Below are 16,838 nucleotides of genomic sequence, written 5' to 3'. Positions count from 1 at the left end.
CTTTGCAAGCAACTACATTAAGTCTTAAAGGAATTGTACTGGAAAATATTTCTTTTAAGGAAAACAACATATAAATCATCCATGTGAAATCTGGCTGCTGTAAATACTTTTGCATATTCAACAAGGTTGAGTATTGACCAGTGTAAATAGCGACAGCCTTGTATAAAAATTAATGCAATATGCAGAGTAAAATGCAAAATACAGTTTTATATAATGTTCAGAGAATTACAGACCCACTCCCTCCAGTCTAATAAGTTCTCTTTTCCTTTTTCATCCAGCTGTTGCTCCTTTCCAGTTACAGGTGTTGGACTGGATGGAGAACTGATCTAATCCAGGGCAGATATCTTTGTGTAAGAGTGATGCTCAGCTGCAGTCTGCCTGCCTTAGAAAAATCACTCCTTTCCAACTCATAGGCTTTCCTAGAAGTAAGTTTCTCCAAAAAATTGATTATTAGTTTGTGTCTTAAAAAAGAAAATGCAACTAACTAAATAAAAAGAAACAAACCCAACACACCAGTGCTCAGAAGAGTTACTTAAGCAAATGAGTGTAAATGCATTTGAGAGTACAGCCAGGAAAAACTGATATCTGAAATGGTGGACATGTTAAATGATAAAGTGTAGCCTTTAGGGACACTCTTAAACTGTCAAAATCAAGAGACATTTCACTGACCTAAATGGCAATTACAAAAAAAAAAAAAAAACCAAAAAAACAACAAAAAAAACCCAAAAAAACCCAAAACCAAAAACAAAACAATAAAACCACCTTAACATTTCTTCGCTTGCATCTGTAGTTTTCTAAATATTGATAGAAAATACACTTTCAGAAGAAGAACAGAAGTGATAGAAACAATCCAGCTAACTCAAAAACAGCATAAGCTCCAGCAATGTGACATATGTAACACGACTGCACGATATAGTCTGGAAGTCCTGCCCAGAGTTCTGTTCCAGTAATTAATTCTTTGTAATGAATTCTATGTTTGGCAATATTTACAGCAGTTGTTCTTTTAGGGTCCTGAGCAAGAATTAAAACCAACTAGAATTCTTGGGAAGCACCAAGGAATTGCCTATGTTTAAGAATGAACCCCCAGCATGGTTTGTGAACATTTTTTCCTTTGAATTGTACCATTCAACCCAGCTTTCACACAGACATATTAAGATACATATTTTGCAACAACTGAGCATTTATCCTAAATTCTCTTTATTCTCCATGGCAGTCACACGTTGGAAAGAATTACAAGGAGGGTCATTGACCTCAAATCTTTGACAGTGAATGCTTTCCACAAATAAATGCCACTGGAAAAGCAGAGTGCCCTATCAATTAAGTCAAAAATAACTTTTTTTTAAATTATATTCTTATGAGAAAGGCTTTCTCTTAACAAAAGAGGAGAAAAAGGGAGAAAACAGAGACAGCAGGGAGAATCACTTAGTCCATAAGAGTTTACCAAATCCAAAACCTGTAAGGGAGGCTCAGCAGTCATGGGAGATGCTAAGACAAGACTGTGATTTTTTTTTTTTTTATCCTTTTCAAAGTATCTATAACACAAAGGATGAGTTTGAATGAGAAGCCTGAAGTAATGTAATTGTTTTTCTATGCTTGCCTTGCATTGCTCTCTTAATAATACATGAAATGTCTAAAGTAAAGCAAAGCACTAAAAAACTTAAGAAGCAATTAGTGGAAGGCAGAGCAGTGAGGTGTACCTCTGTCAGGAAGAGGATCAGACACGATGGAAACTAAACATGGGACTAAAAGTGGCATTGCAAGGCCTTACCATCAAGTGAGATCTAACAGTTGAATTTATCCCAAAAATTGATTTGGGTCTATCTGAACATCAGAGTCTTTTAAAACACACTTTCTATTCTCAGGCAGTAATAACAGAGATTGAGATTAGAGGTAAAATAACAGGTTTTGTTGCCCTGGATTTGAGTTCAGAAAAAAACCCATACCACTCCTTCAGCCCAGCTGAGAAATCAGATGGGTAGGAATATGTAACAACCATGGAATTTATTTTGCTACCAACTTTTTAATATCCTCACCCCAAAATAACCAGCAGAAGTGGCAGCATTAGAACACAACTGAAGAATGGACTTCATAAAAAGAATTTTATGAAAAGGGCTGTCCCATCAGGAAGTATTTAATGTTATTAACCAGTCCCAAAAGTAATGAAGATAGTAGCCAGGAGGAGTAGAGGTTTTAATGACTTACAGTTTGTAGGTCAGCCTTCCTTAGTGCCTCAGTGCCAAGCTGCTGAAACCCAGTCAGTGAAAATGCTATTATAATGGGGTTGAGAATGTGTTTGACTCTCAGCAGGGAAGCATCTGAGCCCACTTCTAAGCAAAAGTAGCTTAAATTCATCAAAGTAATTTGATGACTGCAATTCTTCTGATATGTGACTGAGAAAAGGCAGATTTCTCCAAATGCACATTGATGATAGGAGATGATAACATGAGGTTATAGAAATAAAGACTTTTCTAAGGACGATACATAATCAAACATCAAGCCATAGAAAACAACTTACATTTTCATCTAATGGCCTCATCCATTCTGTAGATATTCATTCTGCTATTCAAATATGAATGAGATTGCAACCACAAAACGCAGCTCCTACAGTCACTCAGCAATTTTAATTTTTCAAGTTAAAAAATCAGAGGATAAATAATATGCTGTAGAAATCTTTGTCTTTCCTTAATATAATTATCCAAAATCAGACAAATCATCAACTACAGCCTAAATGAAATTGTTTTAAGAACATTATGGTGGTACAATTTCTTTTTTAAACCTGTTTGTTCTATTTTTATACTTAGGGGGATACAATTTTAAAATGTATTAATTGAATTAATATTGTCTACAAAGTTTTCTCTTCTTGCACATTGTAAATGTGGAATCACTGTCACTTCAGTGAACTTAATTTTAAATCTCAAACATGAAATATGGCCAACAAATTGCCACATTTAAGCAGTTTAATTGGAATAAACAGGATTCATAGTAGTGTATCAGCAAAATTTAGATAACTAATGATTTTATAGAAAAATCAAATAGGAGCATAAGGAAGAAAAACTTAATCTTTGAGTTCACAGATGAAATTTAATCAAATCTTAATTTCTCCCTGAAGATGTAATATAAGCATTTGTTTTACTAATCTTTTATTAAATTAACATGACAGGGAGGTGCACTTTGTAGGCACCACATCTCAACGCAGGCCTGGAAAAACAAAGACTGAAGGAGCAATGAAAAGCATGAGTTCCCAAGAAGAGGAATATAACCTGGCAAAAAATACTTAAGGGTTATACACTGCGTATTAAAGTTTTAAAGCTATGGGATAGATGAAAGAGCAGCAGATGCAAAAGACAACAGGGGGCAGATTTTGTATCAAAGTCATAAAAATATACAGCCACTTTAATGGGCAATTATTCTTCACATTTGTGCTGCGGTTTGAATTTGTATGAGGGTGCCATATGCCCCAAGAAAGGTGTGCCATCAAAATGGATGAGCAGATCTACCTCTCATCACTCCTAATCTCTCCTCCTCTGCACAGAGTAGCAGGTCATCTGCCACCAAGAGTTTGCAAATGTTTTATGGTGAAGTGTTTGAATGTTCCGTCGTGTTTGAATCGGTTTATCGCTAATTTACTGCGGCACAGTTGAACTGCTAGAAAGACAGGGAGACACATTTACATCATGCCCATAGTTCAGGAGGATCCCCGTCGAGGAAACACAATAAATTAAAAACAAAGAGATATAATGGGCAGCATGCTGAGAAAGGCTAAGCAGAATAATCTATATGATATTATCTGAGATTTCAGGAACAGAATCAGCAGTTTATCCCAATGTGTGCTGTGTTCTCCCTTCACTGTAATAGTAATAAGTGTTATTAAGTGGCATTCTTTGAATGAATTATAAACACTGTGCTAAAGAGGATTTGTGCATTTAAATACACAGACCAAAGCACACTGCAAGCAAAATGTAAGCTCTGTTAATAAAGATTTTAACATGAAAAGGTATTTAAATTATATATAAATATATGTACATACACATATTTCAAATTCAGGGTAAAAAAAAGAAATATTTAGAAAGTTCACAGTGTTTAAAATTACAGGCTGAAAATACTTCTCCTGCCACTGTTGAGAGATGATTTTCCCTGGGATCTAGTTGTGAATTAACTGCATTCAAAGGAAATTTCCTGTACACATCAAACAGAGTTACAATTGGTCACTTCTATTTCTTTCTTTCACAAGCTATTTATCTTTCTAACCATTTTTAAAATTATAGACCAATTATTTCCTTACCATTGCAAAAAAAAAAAAAAAAAAAAAATTACATGCCGGAATTATACACTGTTGTTTAGGAATGAATAAATCTGTATTTTGGAGAAACCCCTACTTATAGGACATTCTCATTTGAAATGCATTAAAAAGGAAAACAAAAATCTCTAATTAATGTACAAGTCTAATCACCATTCTCCACATGGAAGAGTAATTTTTCACTGTTCATTTGCTCAGTGTAATCTCAAAACTGACATAACAGAAAAGCAATGGCCTATAAATCTGCTCTCATTTGTTTCTTTAATATTCATATTCCATTGAACTACAGCTGCTTGTTGCTGCAGTCTATTACAACATGCAAAACTGTCGATAAAAATATTATGAAAGGCAAGATGTGTTTCTTCATGGCTCTGTGTGCCATTTATTTGGAAAAAAATAACAACAAATGACTCATGGATTGTCCCTTAGTTTGCTGCATGCTGGGCGATTAGTGATTAATTACCTTGCTGCAAATTGACATGGCACAAGGAAATTGACACAGCTCTGATTAATTAACTTTTTTATGCAAGACAGTTACTTACAAAACACTGCACACTGTAATTGAATCCCTTTACATAACACTACTGCATTAAGTTTCCTGTCAAATCCAAATTAGCACCAAATTTCATGTAAATGTCGTGAAACTTTTTATACTGAGGTACATGCAAAAGGGGACAGACAACTGCTTTAAAACTTAAATTTTCAAATATTTCAGTCTCAGAATGGGAAGAATCAGATTTTTAAATTATTCCATACCAAACCATAATGAAATGCACACAAGAAAGTCCCATAAACTAAATATTTCAGTAAAAAGCAAGCTACTATTAATTCCTATGTTAAATTATAGGAAGGCACTTAACTGTTCAAAGAAAACTTCTCACCTACTTATCATAAAGTTCTTTTCAGATCTAATTGATCTGTTATTTGAATGACTTTGATACGCTGACATCCTTGTAATTATTTTAAGTGTAGATATTATTTTAAGTCTATTCTTTTTGTTTCCTCTCTTCTCATGTACCAATAAACAATCCACTTTTGGTTTCTCTGTATATTGCTACCATGACATGCCAGTAATTTATAACCTTCTGAGCAAAACCTTGATGCCCAAGCCTGAAAACTGTCTTATCTTCCTTCCTAAGCTTTTTCCAGGTGAGGGTGGCTGGTCACTGGCACAGCTGCCCAGCGGGGCTGTAGGATCTCCATCCTTGGAGATGCTCACAAGCTGTTTGAGCATGGTCCTGGAGAGCCTGCAGGCTTTGCTGCTGGAGCAGGGGTGGACAATGTGTTCTCCAGGGCTCCTTGCAACCTCAGCCACTCGGATTCAGCCATTTTGTGATTCTGTGGTTATCAGAAATTCCCTTACACCTCACCCTTCTTTAACTGGATTGCATATGCAGCCACCTGACATCACCCTAAGACATCAAGAGGTTTCCAAGAACAAGCACAAGAAAATGGAGGATGTGAAGGGATACAAAGGAATGGGTAAAATGATTGAGAACTTTTTTTTAAAAGCTATGTAATGAAACCAAACTACACCTTTGAATTTAAAAAAAAGCTATAACTGGTGATAAAATTACATATGATGTACTTAAAATCAAAATGAGAGTACTGCATAGCTGAAATTACAAACAGGTGAGGTACAAAGAACAGTTGGCTTTTGAAAAAGGAAACAACTAAAACAGAAGGAAAAGCTCAGAAGGAAAAAAAGCACCCAGGCCATAAAGGAAAAGAAAAAGTAGAGATCAGAGAAGACACGTTTGATCTTAAATTAAAGAACAATCTTCAAATATAGATGATCAAAGTGATCAATATCTTGTCTGGTGTTCCCAGTTATTGGACAGCTCTAAGTTTGAAGCCAATGGAAGAAATCCCCTGTGTCTAACAAAGCACCACTTCCAAGACAAAAGAAAAAGGCCATGGTTGTGCAAGGCTGAAAAGTAGCACTGCTATAATGAAGAGATGATGAGTAGCACTGCTATAAAGCGATGACAAAATTTAGTAATTTGAATGTTTATGAAAGTCAATTATATAGTGACAAGAAATACTGTTTAGATGACACAAGGATTCCTAAAGATCAACCGAATTATTAAACTGTAAAAAGAACACTGCCAGAATGCATTGGGAGCAATTTAAGCAGAAAGTAATAGAGGAAAAACCCAGCTGTTAACCTAATCCAAACCATAAAGGAAAAATTGTCAAAACAAAGAATTGCACCTGCAAAGTCATACTGATACTAAAAATGTTAATTCTTAAGAAGTACTTATTAGCTGTGAAATTCAGGTTGAATTTTTCTGTACACAGAACAGTTCCAAGAGCCATGATTCAGTAACAACCATCACAAAATAGAGTGAAAATAAGGTGTGCCTTTATTTGAAACCAAGTCCTACAAGCTAAGCTGAAAAGCACAAAATTAAGAGTTTGCTATCTGAGAGACAGGATGATTTGAGATGTACAGTCAACACTGAGGGTCTAGTACTAAAAATGAGTGACACCAGCAGAGAGCTTACAGGGTACAGAGCCAGGGAAGGCAGCATCCAGAACTGTGCACAAAGAGCTCTGATGTACAATTGCATCACAGAACACGATGCAAGATAATACTGAATGTAATTCTCACTATGTAAATGTAATGTACGCAGTAAATGTAATTACTACATGTAATTGTCAGTATTTAGCTGCATTCTGAGAAGAGGAAGCCCAGTCCTCTTGCCCTAAATGACAGGTTAGTCACCAGTGCTCCCAGTGGCCAAGCGCAGTGTGTCCACCACCAGCAGAACACCAAGGGAAGGCACCTGAGCTTCCAGCTGTCCTTGGCCACACACAGTTTTTATTATTTGAACTAAAGGACAAAGATATTCTCCATAATTTACTATCTTTCCAGCTATCTCCCACTACCCACATGTGGGGTTGTGTATAAGTGGAAAAAAAGTCTGTGAAATAATTCAGGATGTGTCTCTCTTTCCAAAATTCCTAAGCCTGCTAGTTCAGACTCACTGACAGACCACAAACAGACCAACAGAAGAATGAGGGTAAACAGCAAGGCCCTGAAAAACACAGTTGTGGGAGTGAAACAAAAGCCACATTTACAGATTTTGGATTCACACAATGTATTTTAGTCATGACTTATAAGTAAGTAATCACTTAAAATATGAATAGACAGGAGGTAAAACGAGTGTTATCCTGAAAATAGTCACAGAAAGACAATACAGAACACCAAAAATACTGTAGGGGGAATTTCAGGCAACACCAGCAAAAAAAAAGAAAAGAAAACAAAACAAACCAAAAACAAACAAAAAACCAAACCAAACCAAAAATACCTGAAAGAGGTTCTCTTTACAGTTAAAAACAGGATGATACTTAAATCAATAATGCAATGCAATGCGTATTAATATAATTTTTCTTTTTTTTTTTTTAATTTTGTACTATCTTTCTCTTACATGAAAATCAATGGTGTCCTGCATCAAAGCAAGGCCCAACACAATGGGACACAACAGGTTATAAAAACCCTCTAAAGACACTTCAACATGAGATGACACCAACATTTCTGTACACTTCTGTACATCAGGGAGGGAATTAGGGAAAGCCATTCCCTTCCTGCTTACTATTGGTATCTTCTTTATTTAAGCTTTCACTTAAACACACTGTATTCAACATACAAATGGGAAGGGCAATTAGCACATTTTTCATGGTTACTACTGGGTGATTCTCTTCATAAATAAAGGCAATTAATTCAGGAATTACACCAAAAGATAGTTTGACCCCTATATGTTCAATAATAAGGTTTTTGTAGCCTGGAAATCATGCATGGGATTGCTCCTCTCAGATGTATGCACATTTCCCTTTGGCAGGATTTTTGCACCCTCAGTCAGAAAAGGCAGACCTACAATGGTTAATTTGGTTAATTAATGGCCTAATCACAGCCTCCTTTGCAGGGGTGCTCCACCTGCTTCCTACCAAGCAATAAGAAGCAGAAAAAACCACCAAGATGTAAATACAATGCACTGATCTATATTTTATCAGTGATGAAGTGACTTTCATTCCAGTTTAGCACAAGAAAAAACAGACCAATTAAAAATTTAGTTTGCAGAACCTTTCTACATTCAATTCAGAAATATTGAAGCGCTGGCAAATTATTTATACCACATGAATACTCATTTTTTAAACTGCTCCTGACCCATATTCTAATTCAAAATGGCAAGCCAGCCAAACAGTTAAATTAAGAAAAACTACAACAATAAAATCAGAGCAAATGGATTATTGATGACATTGCAATATATGTCCATTTGGATTGGATGAGGTCAGTCATGGCTGACACAAAAAACCCAAAAAGAAGGATACACCCAGTGCCAGGAGCATCTACCCTTCACCTGCTTGGAGTGGCAGCAAACTGCCATCATTACAGTATAATTTTCAGGTAATTACATGTGTGCAACAGATTAAACGTGACAAAATCAACAGAATCAACGTTTCCAAACCAAATGCTTCCACTAATAATTTAGCTCAGAAGCACGCTTTGAATCACCTTTTGAAAATTTCTATTTTCCCTGTGTAATTTTCTTGGTATTGAAAATATCCCAGAACATAATAGAAATGTCAAAGGTCTTCCTTCAATCCATTAGTAACGCCACAGGAAAATAAAACCTGGAATGTCTTCACTGAAACAAGCAAGATGAAAATAGTTCCATACAGCATTTTTTGTAGGTGGTTTACTAATATTCCTAAGCCAAGTAACCCATTTCTAAAAGCAAGGACATACTGCATAGACAAGCTTGACTTAATTTTCATTTCTGTAGCACAATGAGTCCTCAAGCACACTAAATCCTCCAGTTGCATGTGCTCTTTATAAATATAAAATATATATTTATGATTTTACCTGTTTATTCTATAAGCAAGATCTTGAACCATCCTCCATCTATGAATTAAAACAAAGCACCCACAGGACAAAACAATCATTTTAAAACTAGGACATATGTCTGCTATATGTAAGTGCTAATATTTTCATTAGAGACAAAAATTCCCATATCATGTAATTAATACTTTATGCTCATGCCATAGATTTTCCTTCTCTCCTATCACATGATGCACAGAATAGTAGAAAAATTGGGTTAATTTTGGGATGCTTCTAATGTCTGCTCCTACAGAACAAAGTGTATTTTCCTTGCTTAAAAAAAAAAAAAAAAAAAAAAATTAGCATTAAAAATATTTCCTGTCAAAAATATTACAGGACCAAGGGTTTCCAGGGAATTTTCCAAAAGAACTGCCTTCTCACCTTTCAAAAACATCTCATCTTTGCCTTGTTGTTTCCTGGTCGCTCATAAGGTAAAATCCCAGGGCAACATAGTTTATTGTTTTAATATCTGTCTGACGCAAAGCAAAAGTATTCTCTGGTGAGTGCTTATCTGTCATATGTACTTCTGTGAAAGGAATATCAAGATAAATAAGATGTTCTAGAGCATATCATGGGATTATGAGCTTGGCACTGACTGAATTCTGTTTAAAAATAGTTGAAACAATAAATAAAAAAAACCATCTACACTGATATTTTGAGGATGTGAGCTTGAAGAGCATTGGGTTTTAAATATTCTAATTATAAGGGGTTTATGCTAGCTCAGTGTGAATAGAAAATGAACACTCAAGTCCATAAATGAGAAAAACAAGATGAGAGGAAATAATATTCATAATTTAAACAGTTAAAACAATAAAATTCTATTCTAATGGTACAATGGACTGTGAACTTACTTAGTATTAATTAAACTCAGTGTAATGGCATTTTCTATATTGAAATGAATAACCAGTGATCTGGAAATTCATTTAGACCATTAGGTTAATTACAGAAACCGATGGAAGTTTTATCAGACAATTACAATTAAAGAACACGAACAATGTGGGACAGATTTATAAGCATTTGTACCACCTCAATCATTTTTGCTGAATTCCACCACCGCATCTTCCAAAACTGTAATCAATATATCAATTAAAAAATGGGCCATCAACTTCATTTGCCCTTGAGTATGATAAAATAAAATGAATTAATATTGGATTTTGCATTTTCATATTTTTCTTCTTTTAATTCTATCATTTGACTGCAGTATGGAAGATTTATTTAGGAGCTGATAAGCAGGCTTGTTGAAGATGAAGCAACTCCAACGTTTAGGAAATCTAAGCCAAAACTGACTTCAGTTTAAAATGTACTCATTGAAATCAAGGCAAAACTCACTTTTATGGATATGCTAAACATTTGGGAAATAGAGGTGTTCATTCTGAACAAAAGCTTGGAGAAATTTAAAATATTTTACCATATATGTGAGCTACCCATGTAGCTAATACAGAACTATCCCTTCAATGTATGCTCAGAAAAATCCACTATTAGCTACAAACTCATTAACTCGAGTATCATAATGCTTACTTGGAACTAAAATAAAGACTAAAAGTTTCAGGAATCAAAGTGCTGATTTAGAGAGTAAAAAAAATATTTAGCTTCCTTTGAATTTCCTCTTAAATTTTAAATTCCATCTCTCTCCTGTTGCCCTCCACGGGGCCTGGGTAGGCACAACTGGACCTTCCTGAGGGTGGGATGCACAGCTGGATGGGATGGACAGCTGGAAGCTGCTCTCACCACACCAGCAAGGGCTGGGGGAGCCCAGGAGTGCTGGGAGCCAGTCCAGAGCATGAGGATTTCTACTGGAAATGCATCTCCTCTTCCATCCCCTGCTACAAAGGACAGGGGGACAGAGCCAGGCACACACTGGGACAAAAAGGGACAACAAATATGGCTTGCAACCAGAGAGGATTCCACTGCCAGGACATTCAGTCATTGGAACAGAGGACCCGCTGAAATTGTGCAATCTCCATCCTCAGAGGTGTTCTGGTACAACCAGATCCTTCCAACCTGAATAACTTGACAATTCTACGACTTTGTATCTTCCTTCTTCCCCATGCTTTGGCTCTTATGAGCTCCTACTTCATTCACATTTTCAAGCACTTCTACGTTATGGAAAAATTGGGGAAAATATGCATAAAACAGTTTTTTAAGGTTCTTGCATAAATTCAGATTTGTATTTTTGCCTATTTTAACAATACGTACCCAGTTGTGTTACTGTCCTTGGCAGAACAGTGATACAGACATTCAGGGACATATTTTTTTCTTCTTTTGAATCTTCTATTTGTCCAGCAGGGTCTTAATTTTCTCATGGATCCTACTCATGCTTGCCTTCAATTTGGAAAAGTTCCAAAACTATCCTTGACACATATCTTATTTACCAGTAGATACAAATTTCTTCAGGATTTTAAAATTCCTTGTGGAAGTAACTATTCTAAAGAAGTGAGGGTAAAAAGAGACTATCTGTTATGAGCAGCCAAGCTGTTTTATTTACTTTCAGGGAGATATCCTGCAGCTCTAAGAAGATTCCAGTGAGTGCTGACTCACTAGGATTTGGTGAACTCCAATAATTCCTGGCTGGATAGAACTCCTTTCAATACTTGTCTGCATCCAACATTACAGCAATGATGCAGGATTTAACTGAAATCTGTTGTATCAGATCTGCCCTGGAGATGTCAAAACTGAAATCTGTTGTATCACTTCTGTCCTGGAGATTCCAGTCCTCTGGGAATCTACAGCAACCAAGGTTTCCTGCCTGGATTTCCTGGCCGTGGTTGTCGCAGGACTTGTGCCACCCAGAGATGGGAACATGTCGGCATGCTGAAACTCTGCTTTCTACAGAAAAAATTATCTATTCCAACAATAGGTGTGCAAATGGAAAACTGATCCAGGTCCCATCTTCTCCTTCAGCATAAGAGAACAGATGAGGCATGAGAGACTATTGCTGCTGATTTGTTCCACTGCTTGCAGAAGAAACAGCTCATTTCTTTCTGTATTATGTGAAGGGCCAGAAGCGATGGCAGGAAGCAGAGCCATGTTTCCATCTCCTGACATATTCGGAGGTGTAACTAATCATTGTGCCGGGAAATGTATAGTGTGATACATAAAATATATCCTGGAGAAATAAAATAGCAGAAGGGAAAGAGTAGCTCCAAGAATTGCAGTCTGCTTTCTGGAGAGCCAGTGGGTAAAAGTGCTCAGAGCCATCGGGGGCTACCAGTGGCCAGTACAATTACAAACCAAGACATTCAGTGAGAAACCAAGCTAGCCAAATTAAGAAAAATATAACTTACAACCATGTTCCAGTCCTTTATGCCTTATAACTGAGGAACAGAAGATGAACAGTCAAGTTAGACAACACTTTGAAAAATGGGGACTACCCTCTTCCAAATATCTGGAAACTCCTAAATGTCATTTAGCACTCTGTGAACTTCAAGTATCTTAGGTGGCTTTAGAAAAATCCCAGCAGACTCCTTCCCTTCTGTTAAAACAATTACAAATTGAAAATCTTTTAATTCTTACATTGTAAGCGGTTGTATAATATCACAGTTACAATATCAGCAGTAATAGGATCAATGATTAACAAATTATTCAAAAAGGAAGGCTGCAATATTGTTGTCTACATGGAATGATAATAGTACAAGTATTCATCTCCTAGACACTAATGTTGACTTATCAGTCATAATTTCAATATTACAAATGTGCACAAAAATGGAATATAGAAGATCTTTAAACTAATAAAAGAAATTAGATGAAAGTAAACCTTCATTTCTATTCACTTCTAGTAGAATTTCCTATAGAAGTGAAGCTATTTTACATCTTTATTGAAAGTTTTGTAATAAGGAGAAATAAAAAAACTAATTACAGTATGTAGTAATTCTGTGTTATTAGGTGTTGTGACCCTGTAGGGGAAACTACAATTTTGGCAAGAGGAAATTCTATACATAATAAAGGAAAAATCATGACTTGCCAATTCAACAAGAGTGACAGAAAAATGATGGCAGAAAAGTCAAACAAAAAAAGTCAACAAAAGTGACAGAAAAATCATGACACAGATTCAACAAAAGTGTAATCATTTCTACTGCAAGGGCTACCAGCAATGCCTGTAATGAAACTGTGTATTACACAGTGCCCAGTGGGAGACAGATAGGCAAAGCTTGTTTATTTATGTATTTGGCATAATTGAAAACAAACAGGTGTTTGTTAGGATATCATTATTCAAGGAGTACCACTGCAAAATAAGATTTTTCAACAGGACTGACTCAGGAGACATAATGGAAACAGTGAAGTCCAGAGATCTGCTTGCTCACAGTGTCTCTTTGGAAAATCAATATTAGTGGAAACATCATCTGATGGAAACAGCAATCCCAGCAATAAAATTCCTGGGGTACAGCTCAGTGAGACAATAGGAGCAACAGGGTAAACTTGTGAAAGGCTTTCAAAGAAGACAAATTTTTAGAAAATTATAACAAACACTGCCCTCTCTTCTCTAAAAGAAGCTCCTAATATTGAGATGAGTGAAATGTTTGGATAATTTTCTAGGGAAAAAACTGTCAGTCAAAAAGAAGGGGTGCACTAAAAATGTCCAAAAGGGAGCATTAATTTAAACTTACAGTTTAAATTAATTCAATTTTTAATTTAAACTTCATATCTCTGTATTACTACAAAAAGTAAGAAAGGTGACATGACATATTAGAAAATATTCTTGGAGCACCTGGAAGAAAATGCAGACTTAACTGACAATTCAATTTGCAATTTAAAACACTTGATGCATTTGGTTAGTTCACTATGCATTTGTAGGCTCCAGACTCATCATTTAAAGTGGATCCCATATGAATCCTGGAAAAGCAGCAGCTCTAGGGATGCCATTGACAATGCTTGACATACAAGAATTACATGACTGTAGAGATGATCACTATGGAACTCTTTTGTCCTAATTCCTGGTTTTAATTTCAAAAAATAATTATTTTTGTAGTCTAGATAAGTTCTAAGAGAGTAGAGTTGCATTCTGGATTGAATATAATCTTCATAAAGAGCATATCTGATAATGTTAAATCAGACCATGCATTTTTTTTACAGAGGACTACAATGAACACAGAGCCAGGGCTGCTGCAAGCACAGTTACTGCTCCTGCATTCGGCTCCAGGCTTCTCACCCCACTAGATGCCAGAATGAGCATCATTGGTACCACCAGTCCTGTCCAAAACACTCTCAGAAGGGGTTTCTGTTCAGAATTTTAGATGACACATCTCTACTCCAAAGTTTTGTACTATGGAGAAAAATGGCTGATGGCAGCATCCATCATGTCACCTTGTCTCTGTCCTTTTTATTAGGGCAACTTTTTATGGCTCAAAATGCCCCTTTCATACAGGCTCTTCCTTTTGTAGAAAAAGACTTTGTATCTAATTCCTGATCCAATCAAATGGTGGCATGGTAACAGATGTTTTGTGCATTAAAACACAGTTGTGATCAGGACAGAAGAAACACAACATCTTCTACACAAAATGCAGAGCACACAACAGTACTGGATTGCAAAAACTGTTACTGTCATTGTAGAATTTTTGACCATTTGTATACAATATTGCAATATAGGCATTTTCTTCCTTTTTTAAAAAGAAAATATACTTTAAGAAAACACTGAATTATCTGTTGACATGACTTACATATGTTTATAAACACCACATTTACCTTAACAAGAGCTGTTGGGAAAGTTGACATTTTCCGGGGGCTTAATTCACATTAATGGGCTTTTGTCACAAAAACAGAACAAAAAACGAGCCATAACACTAGCTTACTTGTGGATGTGTATACTAGTGAACTGGGGGCACTGTACACGGGAGATCCCTCCTGGTTTGCCTGGCACAGCAGCACCCTGCCTACAAGAAAGAGAGAGAGAGTGGTATCTGGTTTTGGAACACTTCAACTAAACCTCAGTTTTCATCTCAAAACAGAAATCAAGTCACAACCGGAGCGGTGCGCTGAACCGGGGTCGCTTTTTTGTCCTTTGAGTTCAAGGCAGAAAGAGCCCAAACAAACCCAGAAAGAGCCCAGACAAACCCAGAAAGAGCCCAAACAAACCCAGAAAGAGCCCAAACAAACCAACCCAGTTTGGCATTGGAAAGCAGAACACGGACATGCCCCAGTCGCCAATGCCGCCGTCATCCCTTGGGGACCGCGACCGCGCTGCTCGCCCGGCTGCTCTCTCTTCCTGTCACCCTGCTTCTCCCAAAATTGGTGCCCCCAACCCACCCTGCCCACCCTTCCTCCTCAGCCCCCTGGCCCTGGCTGGAAGGAGGCTCCTGGAGCCAACACGTGCAGCATTCCCAGCACGGACCCCAGGCCAGGTATGAGCCGGGTCACATCGCTCCCACTGGTGCTGAGCGATCGCTGACACATCTGAGTTCAGTGGTTTTTGCTCACAGGAATGCACAAATATATTTGTGCAAATACATTACTTTCCAGTAAATAAGCTGGGTTCAGGATTAAGAACAAAACCAGATAAAACTAAACTTTTTTTTTTTTCCCCAAGGAATAAAAGTAAAAAACAATAATCAAATCCATTTAAACCAACACTTTTGCAATGCTCATTTTGAACAAATGACACAAGTTTAAGGTTATTTCCTTTTTTTCTTTTACATGAACTTAAATAAAGCATGTCAGGTTTTCTTAAAATTGTATTTTAAGTCTTAGCTGAATACAGATTAAACATTGATCAGAGGTTGAAATAACTCTACTTTCAAACTAGGAAAGAAAAGTTCTTCACTTCTGGAATATACTCCACCAGGAAAAGTGGGCTATGAGACATCTGGTTTTGCAGATATATGTGCATATATTTGTATACACACACACAGGATTTTAAACACACATACACTGACATGCCTCAAGCTGTCAGCAGTTGTGAATCACACAATTCCAACCCATCAAATCTTGCTGGAGATTTGTGAAACTTTAGACATTGTGCAGTGGAATTGCACTGAGTTGAGTCCAATGTGTTTGGAAGGACAGAATTAAGTACCAACGGGAGGCACATTCTTCACAGTATTACAGGAGCAATTCTCAACTTCCATTCACTGGGCCAGAGTTCTCTCAAAATATATTTAAAAAAAAATTTCTCCCATTAACCAGTTCTTTGATTATTGCTTGCACGTGTCACTTGAAGGAGACATATTGGAAATATTGAAGAGTAATAAAACAATTCTTGTAATTTATGGTGTTTAACTAAGACTACTGGAAATCTCATTAATTACTATGCTTCTAACCTTCCCAGACAATACTTAACTAACAGGATTTAGAGATGCTTGCTTTTTTCCAGCCATCCACAATTAATATAAAAGATAAAACATAAAAAAGCTCATTTCCCCCCCTTAATTTAAGACAACACCTCATTGTCTGTATTGATATCTCAGCCTTCACTCTTGTGTGGAAGCTGGCAAATGAATATGCAGCTATTGAGATCCTAATTACAAGCAGGATTTTCAGGTTAAATATGAAATAAATAAATAAGCAAGTCCTATCCACACACTTGTTTCACCCCAGGAATGGGGACGTTGAAATATGGAAGAATTTAACACCACAGATGCTTCCAAACCCGAGCTACTGCAGAAGCCTGCAAATGAAAGTGAGCTGAAGACCCAGAGGCATTGATCCAGCTGAGAGAAACACATG

General features: G+C 36.6%; 1 protein-coding gene across 50 annotated transcripts in view; it reads right to left on the bottom strand.

Annotated features, from left to right (window-relative positions):
- The window catches only part of RBFOX1 (RNA binding fox-1 homolog 1), a 1,167,105-nt gene that overhangs the window by 49,633 nt on the left and 1,100,634 nt on the right, over positions 1-16,838 (bottom strand). For 45 of the 50 annotated variants that reach the window (XM_077786836.1, XM_031506137.2, XM_031506136.2 and 42 more), the window contains one exon: positions 14,969-15,049. The exons of the other annotated variants lie outside the window; for them this stretch is intronic. In XM_077786836.1, the coding sequence (XP_077642962.1) occupies positions 14,969-15,049 (81 nt within the window). The remainder of the gene's footprint in view (positions 1-14,968; positions 15,050-16,838) is intronic. 50 annotated transcript variants of the gene reach the window in all.

Source organism: Lonchura striata, chromosome 16 (assembly GCF_046129695.1).
Source record: "Lonchura striata isolate bLonStr1 chromosome 16, bLonStr1.mat, whole genome shotgun sequence".
NCBI classification, from domain to species: Eukaryota; Metazoa; Chordata; class Aves; order Passeriformes; family Estrildidae; genus Lonchura; species Lonchura striata.
Note: the sequence above shows the minus strand (reverse complement) of the source record. Positions and strands in the feature narration are given on the sequence as shown.